The 12,503-nt window shown below is 41.6% G+C and overlaps 2 protein-coding genes across 3 annotated transcripts in view; both read left to right on the top strand.

The window, feature by feature from the left end:
* The window catches only part of LOC119649908, a 140,003-nt gene extending 137,822 nt beyond the window's left edge, over positions 1 to 2,181 (top strand). For both annotated transcript variants that reach the window (XM_038052307.1, XM_038052306.1), the window contains 4 exons: positions 609 to 796; positions 851 to 1,198; positions 1,283 to 1,540; positions 1,594 to 2,181. In XM_038052307.1, coding sequence (XP_037908235.1) covers positions 774 to 796; positions 851 to 1,198; positions 1,283 to 1,540; positions 1,594 to 1,858 — 894 coding nt within the window. In that variant the 5' untranslated portion in view covers positions 609 to 773 and the 3' untranslated portion in view covers positions 1,859 to 2,181. The remainder of the gene's footprint in view (positions 1 to 608; positions 797 to 850; positions 1,199 to 1,282; positions 1,541 to 1,593) is intronic.
* A 7,657-nt stretch (positions 2,182 to 9,838) lies between these two features.
* LOC119648922 (elongator complex protein 5) lies at positions 9,839 to 10,856 on the top strand. The gene is made up of 4 exons (XM_038050827.1): positions 9,839 to 9,986; positions 10,039 to 10,448; positions 10,506 to 10,669; positions 10,728 to 10,856. Exons 1-4 carry the CDS (start codon positions 9,938 to 9,940, stop codon positions 10,819 to 10,821), a joined length of 717 nt encoding a protein of 238 aa, XP_037906755.1. The 5' UTR covers positions 9,839 to 9,937; the 3' UTR covers positions 10,822 to 10,856.
* Positions 10,857 to 12,503: the final 1,647 nt, after the last annotated feature.

The raw sequence follows: 12,503 nt of genomic DNA, 5'->3' as shown, positions 1-12,503 counted from the left end.
TGCATGTGACAGACAGATAGACAGGCAGACCGACAGTGAATCGATTTTAATAACGTTCTGTTTCACACAAAACCTTTAAAAGAAAGGCAATCCAATCGAATGTTCAAATTACCGACCAATCCGGTTACTGTCCAACACCATGAAGATTTTTGAGCGCATTTTTGACTACCGTATTTGCGACATTGTTCAACCAAATTTGTGACATCGTGCGTTCATCATAAGTCAAGACGAGTTTGTCAAAAATTTCAAGCTTCAAGCCTATTTCTATCGACTCCGATATTAGGCCAAAGATATCACAGCAGAATAGGATCCCATAGCCTATGTGTTAATAACACCTGAAAGAGAGAAGATATCAGATAAGAATCCAATCCGTTGTGAATTTTTGGCCCCACACGCGGGAGAGGCGTTTACTTTTTACTTTCTCCTTTTATTCCTTTTTTAGTTGCCAAAGGTCAACCTGTGTTTAATTAGAACATCCGCAGTTTTCCAATATATTCCGGTAGAATCCTTTATCATCTTTAAAAAAGTGACACCCTCCCTCTCTTTTTAACCTTTAGCCACATTAATCAACAAAAAAATTACAATGAAACTTTTTATTTTGTTTCCAGACGAAATGGAGTTTAACAGCCCAAGCAATTATCATTTGATATAAAAACTATCCCACAGTAAACCCACCACTCCCACTGCAGCGAAGTGCCACAACTAGAGTATACCATAATAGGATATTGTTGAATAGATAAGGAATTCTAGGAAAAAACAACGAAAGCTTTACAATGCATGAACGACGAGTCAAGAAGTATTTCATCCACTAGAATTTCAAATCATAGATATTAATCTCTTTCAAAATTAGGGTCAAAAGCGGACACTATGTTGCAACACATGGTCGTTTGACGCCTGATCCTCCTTATGTTCACTCAAACCGAGGATACTCAACAGACGGAGAGGAAAGTCATAGAGCACCATCTGAAAGGACACTTTCAGAATATACAGTAGCAAACGAACGAACCTCCTCACCTCATCACACATCCAGAAAATCAAGAGCTAATGGAGTAGACAACGGAGGGCCTAGATCCTTAGGATCGCCACCTACACGAATACCACCTCGAGCTCCATCAGCCCTCAGCTACGATCATGGGGGAGATAATGGAAGCGATATTTATGTCACAAGTGCAGCATATAAAGCTCCATCGGAAATAAGGTAACTGAGTCAAATGACCAAAAACATGTCGTTCCCCATTCTTTGATAACAGACATTGATTTTGCGTTTCTTCCCAACTTTCAGCCGATATAGTGCTCATCGATCACAGTCACGAGGTGGACCGAGAAGTATCTACTCAGTAGCGTCATCCGCGAAAACAGGTCGTAGCAATCGATCGCAAAGGTTACGAGGTGCCAAAGTTGAAGCGATGTCAGCTCCAAATCCCTTCTGCCCGAATGTGAAAGGGGTTTGCTGTCTGATGCTTCTACTCAATTTAGGTTTAATCCTAGTTACACTTGGCTTTGTTATTGTCATACAGTTTTTCGAACCACTATTTGTTTGGTAAAAGATACAATTAGCTTACATTGATCAAAATTAACCACTTATGTTTCCAGGGTCCTTGGTATTATCTTCCTGATTTTCGGTTTCCTTACCCTCATTGGAAGCATGGTCTATTGTGTCTACGTCTGCCGAGACGTTAAGACACCATCGCAAATACGAAACGAGGATCTCTACTGGACCAAACATTGGCAAAAGAATATCGGTTACACACCTCAAGAGATCAACTACAAAGCAGACAAATATGATGGATACTCAGATCGGTATTCAGTGAGCAAAATGAGCGGCAAATATTCCGATCGAGAGAGCAATAGATACTAAACATGAAACTGCGAGCTACAAAAATCTCCACAGTTCACAGAAATAACCATTCATAAGTTATGAACAATTCCAACAAAATGTGAAAATGAGAGAACACGACGAAAAGCTGAAAAATAAAATAATCCAAGTCGAATTAACAATATTTCTAACGAAAGAGCATAAACAAATGTTATGTGTGTAATAAAAAATTAATAATTGTAAGCGAAGCTGTAACACAAATGTTTCAATGTAAAATATACAAATGATCTAGTCCGAGACTAGATTCAAAACACTTTATACAAAGCTAATGAAATGTAAATAAATGTTTAGAGAATATACTAAAATGTAATATGCTTTCTTTTCTTATTGATACGACCAAAAAATTAAAAGCGGGTCTGCAATCGCGGTACAAGTGAATAGTGTTTTCACTATAATTTAATAGTAAGGTTTATGCGAGGAGGCTATCACTGCTCAGAAGACATAACTTTTTCTTATACCGTTAACAAACTTCCCCACTGACGTATAGAAAAAATCTAGATGCATGATGCAAATCATGTAGACCCTTCTCGAAATTACAGAACCATCCTAGTTTTGAGTCTAACTCTTTCGGGGCTCCCAAGGAAAGTTCCGCGCCCAGAAGGAATCAATCACCACCCTTGCAATGCAGCTTGACTATCGTGACAGATTGCGATGCGCCAGCCTTCCAACCGCTCGTCAATCATCCAAGTTGCCGCCATTAGGATTGCTTTTTCTGTTCTATTTTTGAGCCGTCGGTGTAGAAGATGTCAGTATATCCTGACACGCATTCTTCTAGTTTGTCCCAGTTTTCTCTACATTTCACGATAACTTACATCTTCTATCAAACAGATGTATGGGGATCCAAAGATCAGAAATCATTGCGAAAACTAGATTCAGTTCTGCCAATCACTCTTGCAATGCTCTGTGACCCCCACGTCAATTGTTTTCCTAGATTTATGGGAAAACAATTGACGTCAAATTAGTCTATGAGCTGCTCTTATTGTTGTGCTCTGAGTCAACAAATCCAAGGGCTGCAAATTGATTAATGCGTTTAGAGCTGCGCCGCGACAACCGATATCCAGTCTAGGTTTGCCTTAGCTCCAGACACCCCAGTGCACCGATTCGATATCCCTAAAAGTTGTCTGGCATCCTGGCCTACGCCATCGCTCCATCGTAAGCAAGGTCTGCTACGTCTTCCTTATAGAATTTCCGGGCTGGATCATCGTCATCCATAGGGATTAGATGACCCGCCCGCCGCAACCTATTGAGCCAGATTTCATCCACACACTGTCGTCGTATCGCTCGTTAATTTCGTCATTATCTAGGCGCGGAATAGTCCATTCACATGTAGAGCGCCAAAAATTCTTCGGAGGATTCTTCTCTCCAACGCAGCCAAGAGTTCGCAATTTTTCTTGTTAAGAACCCAAATCTCCGAGGAATAAGTCCAACAACCGTGGGCGGGTTTCATCGTCATAGCTGTTATCGGTTGTGATTTTGTACCGTAGATAGAAGAAATTATCAAGATCCCGCGCCGCCTGCTCAATCTAGACAAAGGTAGACTGTACATCGCGGGCCGTGCTTCCCATAATGTCACTATCGTCAGCATAGGCCAGTACCTCGGTAGACTTGATGAGAATGGTGCCTCTTGAATTAACATTTTCCAGGTTAATGAGGGCGCATGATAGGGCATCCCCTTGTCTAAGACCGTTGTTGATGTTAAATATTCTCGAGGGTGATCCTGCTGCTTTTATCTGGCCTCGCACATTGGTCAGGGTCAGCCTAGTCAGTTTTATCAATTTCGTTGGGATACCGAATTCTCCCAAGGCCGTGTACAGTTTTACCCTGGTTATGCGGCCTTAAGATCGATTGATGTCCGTACTCCATGGGTTTTTCCATCGCATGCCACAGAGACAAATTTTTCCTATTCTGCTATTGATTCGCCTGGAGTGAAGCCTCTTTGGTATGGGCCGATGATGTTCTGGGCGAAGTAGCAAGATAGCAGAGAATATCTTATAGATAATACTCATCGATATCCCAATTTTTATGTACGGGACAGATAATGACTCGTTGTTAGTCGTCAGGAATTAATTCGCTGTTCCACACCTTGAGCATCAGTTGATGGACCGCTTGGTATAGTTCACCGCCTCTATATTTAACCAATTCGCTGTAATTCCATTGGTTCATGGCGATTAATGGTTTTTAACCCGATGGATTGCACGGACTTTTACTCCCATGCTTGGTGGTGGCAGCATTTGTCTGTCATTGGCAGGACCTCCAACACCCCGATCTCTTGCTAGCTTACATTCATCGTCGGGAGCACACCTTCCACGAGAAAATGTTCAAATCGTTATTCCGTTTTCGCTGCCGGGTACGTCGTTGTGTTGTCAATCGAGTTCGAGGCTATTTTGTCAGCCCTACCCAACTCCCAACCTGTAGAACCAGTTGGTACAATTTGTCCCGTTTTTAGGCGCGTTTCATAATCCATTGTGGGTACCAATCCACGTTTCACCCTCGGACCTATACTACCACCTATCCTTTGCTGTGGTGCTCATGGCACCGGTAATACCCAGACACACAGTTGTTTGCAGTGTGGCATACTACACAGAAATGACGATACCACTCCTCCTTACGGGCAGCCTTTCATCGCTTCCGTTTTTAAGTGGGAGCCAAGACTCAGTTCAGTACACAGCGATCTCTGGATGAACATAGCATAGCTGCACTTAAACTAAGTTTCACCAATGGAATGGCTTTCGAGAAAATCAAATTGCAAAATTTTTTATGTTTGACATGTTAACACACGAAGTGGCTGATTCAATGAGGTTTTTTTTCATGAAGAAATTTTAAGGTTCGAAGAATAATCTTAGAACAATGTGCGACAGAATCGAAGAAAAATGAGCTAAATGTGTTCGTCGTGGTAAAAACTTTTTTAAGAAATAATATGACTTCGTTATCTCCCAAAGAACCACTTGGCATGATAATGGATACTAATCTACCTATCTACCAATAAACTCCATCTAATAATACAATTGGCAAAGTTATAACAACCGGGAAGCAAAAAAGCGGTCGCTGTCACCCGAGCTGTCTTTTACAAAAATCGTAACGATAAACTGGACACTCGGGATAGCGAGAAAGATCTGTATCGACTTACCAAAAGCCGTAATGAACGCACACAGGATATCGAAAACTTCTGTTGCGTTAATGACAAGAACGGTACTTTACTTACCAACCGTCCAGCTGGAACGGATAGATGGCGAGAATATTTCCAGCAGATTTTAACTGAAGAATTTGCTCATCCTTCACCACTACAATCATTGCCGACATTTGGAGCAGTTCCAACTGCCAGCGCAACACTTGGTGCTCAGAGGTGGCGGTGAGGAAGACCCTATCGGTCAAACCAAAACCAAGTGGTTGTGCTCAAGCGAGAAGAGACCTTCGGGCCTCGGCGTAGTGTTGCGTTTCAACACGGGTGCCGTACGCCTTAATTCGGTGGAGATTTAGGTAGGTCTTGCATCCACCAATATGAATGAGCCATGCACTCGGTATAGACTGGTACCATCGTATCTTGCTGCGGCGGGGCTCTGATTGTGGTCACATAATCAGTCCGTGTCTTAAGAACACCGTGGGATTAAGTCCACGAGACAGGTACTTACGTTAAGCCCGGTGACATAACTGTCAGCGCAACTGAAGTTGAGAAGGCAATAAAACAAATGAAATCGAGGGAAGCCACAAGTCCTGACGATATCTGATCTGAACTCTGGAAAGCGAAGAGCTGGAACCGAACACTGTGGCTCAATGAATTCTTTAATCGGGTTATTCAGGAAGAAGAACACTATCTGACAGGTAAGAAAGTACCACAGTTCCAATATGGAAAAAGAAAGGTAGCCCAGCAGAATGTTCAAATTACCGTCCGATCCGGTTACTTTCCCATACCATGAAGACTTTTTAACGCATTCTTGACAACCGTATTCGCGAAATCATTGAAATAACCGTGAATCAAGTCGGATTTGTCAAGAACTGCGGAACTACTGACGCAATACACGCTGCGCGGTTACTCATGGAGAAACACCGTGAGAAGCATCGCGCTCTTTACATTGCTTTTCTGGATCTAGAGAAAGCGTTTGACCGTGTACCACACGAACTCATTTGGTATGCTTTACGACAACATTTAGTGGCAGAAAAACTCATGCGCTAGGTTCAACTACTCTACCACGATCCAAAAAGTAAAGTTCGAAGTATAGTGGGTGTATCAAAACCGCTTCGTATCTGTGTTGGTGGAAGGAAACGCCTTCTCAGCACTTCTCTTTGTTCTTGCTATGGACATCTAACATTGATGCAGATAATGTTTCCCTAACATCTAATAGCAAAAATGATCTCGACCAACTTGTCCAAAAATGGAACAATCGCCTCATTCAACACAGTCTCAGATTGAATCTAAACAAAACTGAATTCTGAAATATCTGAAATAATAAAAACTTGAAACTGAATTTTTGACGACCGATCCCCATGAAACAGGCACAATCACTGTCAGCGGCAGTAATTTGCACAGAAATGAGCAATTTAAATACCTTGGGTCAACGCTATCAACCAATGGAGAACTGCGTTATGAAATTGCTTCACGCATTAGCACAACCTAGATGAAGTGGCGTTCGACAACTTGTGTTCTTTGCGAACGACATATCAACGAACGCCTCAAATCTAAAATTTACCGCAATGCCGTCCGTCCTGTCGCTCCCTATGGTTCTGAGTGTTGATCGACTATAAGCGACAATGAATGAAGTCTTGCGATAATGGAAACAAAGATGCTGTGTTGGACTAGTGACGTGACACGTTCTGATCACATCCGAAATGAGGATATCCGCGATCGATATGGAATTGGAAGAGAGGCGTCTTTGATGGTATGGTCACCTAATTCGCGCTAACGCGAATTCACTTGCCAAGATTGGTCTGAACATCGAACTATAATAATATGCTCAATGCCCTTATTTTATTTTGTCCCGAGAGATGCGATTTCAGCACCAATTTCACACGTCGCAGAAATTTTGAGAGCAAAGCTTCCTTCAAATCACCAACTCGAGCATAGGTTCCTTGCAAAATTCCTAGGTACTTATAGAAGTATGTTCCAACCATAGCTGGGATGAGATAAGGATTGTGTGGATACTCTGTATTCCATAAAGGAGTGAATAAGAGACGTACAACAATCAATGGCCTTTCTATTTTTACCATATTTTATGAGTGAAGTAGTGCTGAGAAAATTTTTGCCGATGCCCCTACTGCGACTTTTGCGGGATTCTATCGAGAATTTCAGTTTATTTTGACCCAATAACATGTATGATTACTAAACTGCTGCGTGGATCTGAGCGCTGTTATAACCAAAAAGAAAATTTGAAATAATAAAACTATTCACTAGTATTGAATTCTATTTTGCAAATACCAATATTTCGGGAACCACTTGTTTCCTTCATGCTAAGTCTGCTCATCAGCGGATTTATTAGCTATATTTACTAATCTAAATCTATAATACTATTCTAATTATGGCTAAATTAGTTTTTAAAGACTTATATCTAAATCCTGAAAAAGAAGAAATATTTAATTAAATTTTGAAGACTTATTTGTCTATCCTGAAAGGAGAAGAGGCTTTTAAGTAGTTTTTTAAAATTTTTTGAAATAATGGTGAATAGCAATTACCTAAATCTGAATACAGTCTAATGTCTAACGGCTGTTTGCTAATGAATAAGCTTTCATTGGCGTCCAGTACTCCCGAAAACCTACAAGATCTATGGTAACTAAACATATGGTGGAATGCGACCACAAAATAAGCGCCGACGATTTGAAAGTGTTAAAGCAGGTAAGGAAAATTAACCATCCTTACCTGTTTTAACACTTTCAAATCGTCGGCGCTTATTTTATGGCCGCATTCCACCATATGTTTAGTTACCATAGATCTTGTAGGTTTTCGGGAGTACTTAATAGCCAACACTGCTTCCTTCTTATGCTCCCTAAATCTAGTACTAACCAGCCTTTTCGTTTGTCCGATATACACCTTCGGACAATCTGAGCAGGCCATTTTATATATACCGCTCATCTCCTCTTCCTTTTTTCGGTCCTTTTCTCTAGCCAGCTAGAATTTTAGCTGGTAGATACGACTTGATCCTACAAGTTGTATATCGAACTTTTTCAATGTCCGTTTTATATGGTTGGACAGAATTGAGAAGGTGACACTTGATCTTTTTAATGCGGTAGAAGTCGATTGTTGAGAGTACAGTGTAGTGAGATTACTACGTTCTATCCTTCGTGCGTGTCTCCTGATCATCGTGTCTATGGTGGTGCTGGTGTATCCGTTCTTCCTTGCAGTGTCCATAATGTAGAGTTTTTCGTCCGGGAGTCTTCCTCTGTGAGTGGGATTGTTAGAAGGCGGTGGATCATCGTGCCATAAGCTACCATTTTATGCTGGTAACTATGGAGCGAAGTGAACGAGATTGTCCGCTGGGTGCTGGTGGGTTTCCTGTAAATAGAAAAGGAAAATTGTCCGTTTTGACGTTTGATTAAGAAAGGCAATTGGTTATTAACTTCAATCTCATGAGTGGAGGTTATTTTAGGGTATAGCGTGTTGATGTTATCCAACGTATTCTGGATACTTGTTTCCGGGATCACTGCCAAAATATCATCCACGTATCTCAAACATATATTTGCCTTTCTCCTCCATTCTGGTATCGAACCAAACCGTAGTAGCCACTCTTCAAATTTTGCTATTGCCTTTTTTACATAATGCTTTGACATCAAATGACACTAGGCGTTCATTATCCGCCAAAGTCTCCACTACACTCAATCTTTCAATCAATTCTTTCGAATTTTTGGCAGATTGTTTCCCGTTAGTTGACCCCAGTTTTTGGCATTCCTCAGTCAACCACTTTGCAATGTTGTAAGTAGGGGAGTTAGAATGTGCAGTAATTTCCTTCATCTCATTGCCTGGTTTGTGTATTTTTGGTTGGCATCGGATTCTGGGTAAAGAGAGATTTGGCATCCTGAACCGGGCTGGCTTATCAACCACTGGAGAGCATTCTTTTAGGGCCTTCTCTATTCGTTTTATGGATCCTGGTAGCGGGTCATTCCTCAATTCAAAGCAGTTTCCTCCAGTCAACTTTTCCATTGGCGTAGTGTTGCTTATCCATAATTACGATCGCATTACTTTTGCCTGCTTTTAGGTAGTATACCGACTTCTTCTGCAGTCCTCGTACGGTATTGGTTTTCCGCTAATTAACAGTCTTTTGAATCTTAGTTTAGTAAGCGATGGCTTTGGATAGTCCGTGCCGGATTTCCTCCTTCGCTTCGTTACCCATGAATTTTATAGCTCCTTCCACATCTACAACAACGTGTTCAACTGGCAGGTCGGTCTTTACGGCGTAGTTCCAACCCTTGTTTAGGAAATCTATTTCCTCATTGTTGAAACTAATAGATGACTTGATTAGGAATAGTTCTTACCGTTGGTTTTTCCTCTCTAGTGCAGCGAGTATCAACAACGTTTGCGTTCCTTTTCACATTCGTAACCCCGTTAAATTTTAACGAAGGTAGATTCCATACAGTTTTCTATTGCTGCTAATTGCAAGTGTTCATTATATGCCTTCAGTGTGGTAGATGAAGGGAACAAGTAGTTCCCGAAATATCGGTTTTTGGAAAATAAAATTCAACACTGGCGAACAAAAAAACAAGTTTTATTATTTCAAATAATGAATCGCTAGAAACACCGTGTAATTACACTCAGACAAAAAGAAAAGAATTGACTCACAGCTGAATCTTACACTACGAAGAGTAACTCCTGTATTTATAAGATATTCTCCTCAAATTTTGTTTTCAAACAAGATTTAAATCGTTAACTGCAACTCTAACAAAGAGCAAAGATTCCAACCAAGATGTTCTTCTGTCATCGTGAAGTGATGTTATGACGAATATTTCCGCCAGATACCTCTACTTACGAAGTGCCGATTGTCAATTACAATTCACGTGTATTTTCATAAACAAAGTAATGTCACTTTGTGTAGTAAATAAACATTTTAGCAGGTAGACGCGGTCCAATTAGAAAACGCAATGATTTCCAACTTGCTGATCAATCAGCAAAAATTCACCCTTTTCGTCGGTAAGTGGATGATGTTCTCATTTTCAAACTTATCATTTGAGCACATCCCCAGATAATGTGGGCATGGAACGCTTCTCGGATCAACTCATTCAGGCGCTTCTGAAACAGCAGGGGCAAAACTCAGTGCAAAGCATTCCAGCGAATCCCATTTACCATCTAGACAAAGTTTTGCATGATATTACTGACGAACCACTAGATCTGCCTGTCAGAACCAACATCGTCCTCCAACCACTTGCAAAGCTGCTGAACGTCTACACCCCCAAATCAATCTTTCAACTCGTTAACAAATTAAAGAAGAATTCTAATGTGCAACAAGTGTTTCTCTGGGCAACAACCAAAAACATCGCCGAGCACTTCGTAGTTCCATTTCTGGAACATTTGTCTGACCAAATCGTGACGTTGCTTGACCGGAACCACCTCACAATCATAACAAGAAAGACTGGAGGCGTAGTAACGAATAAGGTACTGGAATTTGTACTGCGATTACACGAAATTATAACAACTGAAATTAATTTCTAGTATTATCAATATCAATTGGGAAATGGGGATTTCACAGTCAGAGAAGTTAAGAAATCAGTTCAGAAACCGGCAGAGCCTGAACCGAAGCCAGAGGCCTCATTCAAAATCGATTTGGAGGAAGAGGAAATGGTAGCCCGAAACGCACTTAAATTACCTTACGAAAGGTATAAAGTTGCAATTATATTTAGTATGTTGAGATAAATAGCAAAGTTGCGATTACAGGACAACTGACGCGGATGTAGGCCAGATCTTGTATACGCCTGATGTCGACGACGATTTCGACGAGGAAGATCCTGACGATGATCTATGTATTTAGGATATTTAGCACAATAAATTTTTTTGACTGTAAAACGTTCTGGAATTGTCTTCACGAGGAAGTATCCTGTTTCAATTTTCAGCGGACTTTTTAACTTCGGCAACATCCGAAAAATTGCAAACCCTTAGCCGCGCTCAAGAGAAGAAACCTCCTACTCCTATGGTAGAAAAGAAGACGTAACAGATTCTGTCTTAGATGAAGCGGTAGCGTAAGCCAAAGCCGCTAAACAGCTTTTAGGGATATGGAATTGGTGAACCTCAGGGCAAAACCGGGATGTCTCAAGTTCCTTACTAAGGCAGCCTAGACCAAATACATATTATCGCGCAGTTACCGATAAATATCCAAACTCCCTCTTCTTTTTCATTATTATACAAAGGCCGAAGAAATAGGACAAATTTCGATCATTGGAAAACTAAGGGAAATTTCGTGAAATATTGGAAAGATCGTTCGGAAATTTGGATGTTCCCGCAAAAAAGCAGGAGGAGACTTAGCAGGCTTAGACAAAAGTATCAACTTCTGCTGCCTCCATGAACCTGGAAATATCCCCTCTGGCAAGAATGCCTTGAATAACTAAGCGAACATGTCCGGTCTGGGTTTTACGGCAAGTTTAAGGGCCTTATTCGGTTCTCCATCTAGGCTAGAGGCTTTGTTGTCTCCTATTCTACCGCAAATACCCAGCAGCTCATCCCTGGTGACTGACAGAATTGTTCAGGTCACTGGAATCTGTCGGTGCCCTTCTCCTGCCGGGGGAATAACCCCTGGATGATCTTCAGCAAGAGGGTAGGAAGAACTGTCTTTGAATCGTCCTATCACAATTCTATAAGCACTCCCCATGGGTTTACATCCACTTCTGAGCAGAGCTCCTTAAAGCATTTCCTCTTCGCTGGCTGGCGAGCATGAGGGTTTTGCGGGTTGCCTTATAGGCGCACTCTTTTTAATAATCTTTGGGTCAATAATCCATATTGGATCAGAGCCTTGAAGTGTGTTAAAGCATTCATTCAAGACCATAACGGTACACTACAGTATACTGTAGGAGGTAATGTGGTCAGCATTGCGCTAGCCCGAGATTATTACCTTGATTTACTCTCTATGTACTCATTCGCAGCCAAATCAACTATTATCTGACATTCAATCATGATAACAAATCCCTCTGCCACCAGTGAGATTTGAAACGCGACCTTCCACTACGACAAGGTAGCGTCGTAGCACTCTTTTTGCCCCTGGTCAATTCTACCAACCGCCTCCTGAGCTGCTCTTCTGGCTCAACGGCAGGCTGATCGAATGCTGGCCAGTTCACCATTCCTCCAGTGTAGTCACTTGCTTTGGTAATGCATTGGGCTACACGGACAGGCACCTGCTCTATCAGGTTGGTCTAACCACACCTCTATGAAGGTCTGCTCATCCAAAGCTTTTGCAGACCAGCCTGAAATCTGTCGCGGTTACGAACAGGATGGTTCTTTGCCCTGTGGCTCCACATATACCTCAAAGAAATACCACGCGCCAGTGCAGGGCTGACAAAGGTCAGGTCTACAACCAAGCCCGACACCCTTTCTGAAAGACTTTACAACACCTTCGTTAGTCAGAACTATGTCCATCTACGCAAAAGCTTCTAATAAACTGCGCCCCCTTGCATTTGATTCTCTGCTACTCCACTCAGGGTCGAAGCATTGAAATCACCAGCA

This window comes from Hermetia illucens, chromosome 2, assembly GCF_905115235.1.
Source record: "Hermetia illucens chromosome 2, iHerIll2.2.curated.20191125, whole genome shotgun sequence".
Classification (NCBI taxonomy): domain Eukaryota; kingdom Metazoa; phylum Arthropoda; class Insecta; order Diptera; family Stratiomyidae; genus Hermetia; species Hermetia illucens.
This window is presented reverse-complemented; position numbering and strand designations above follow the sequence as displayed.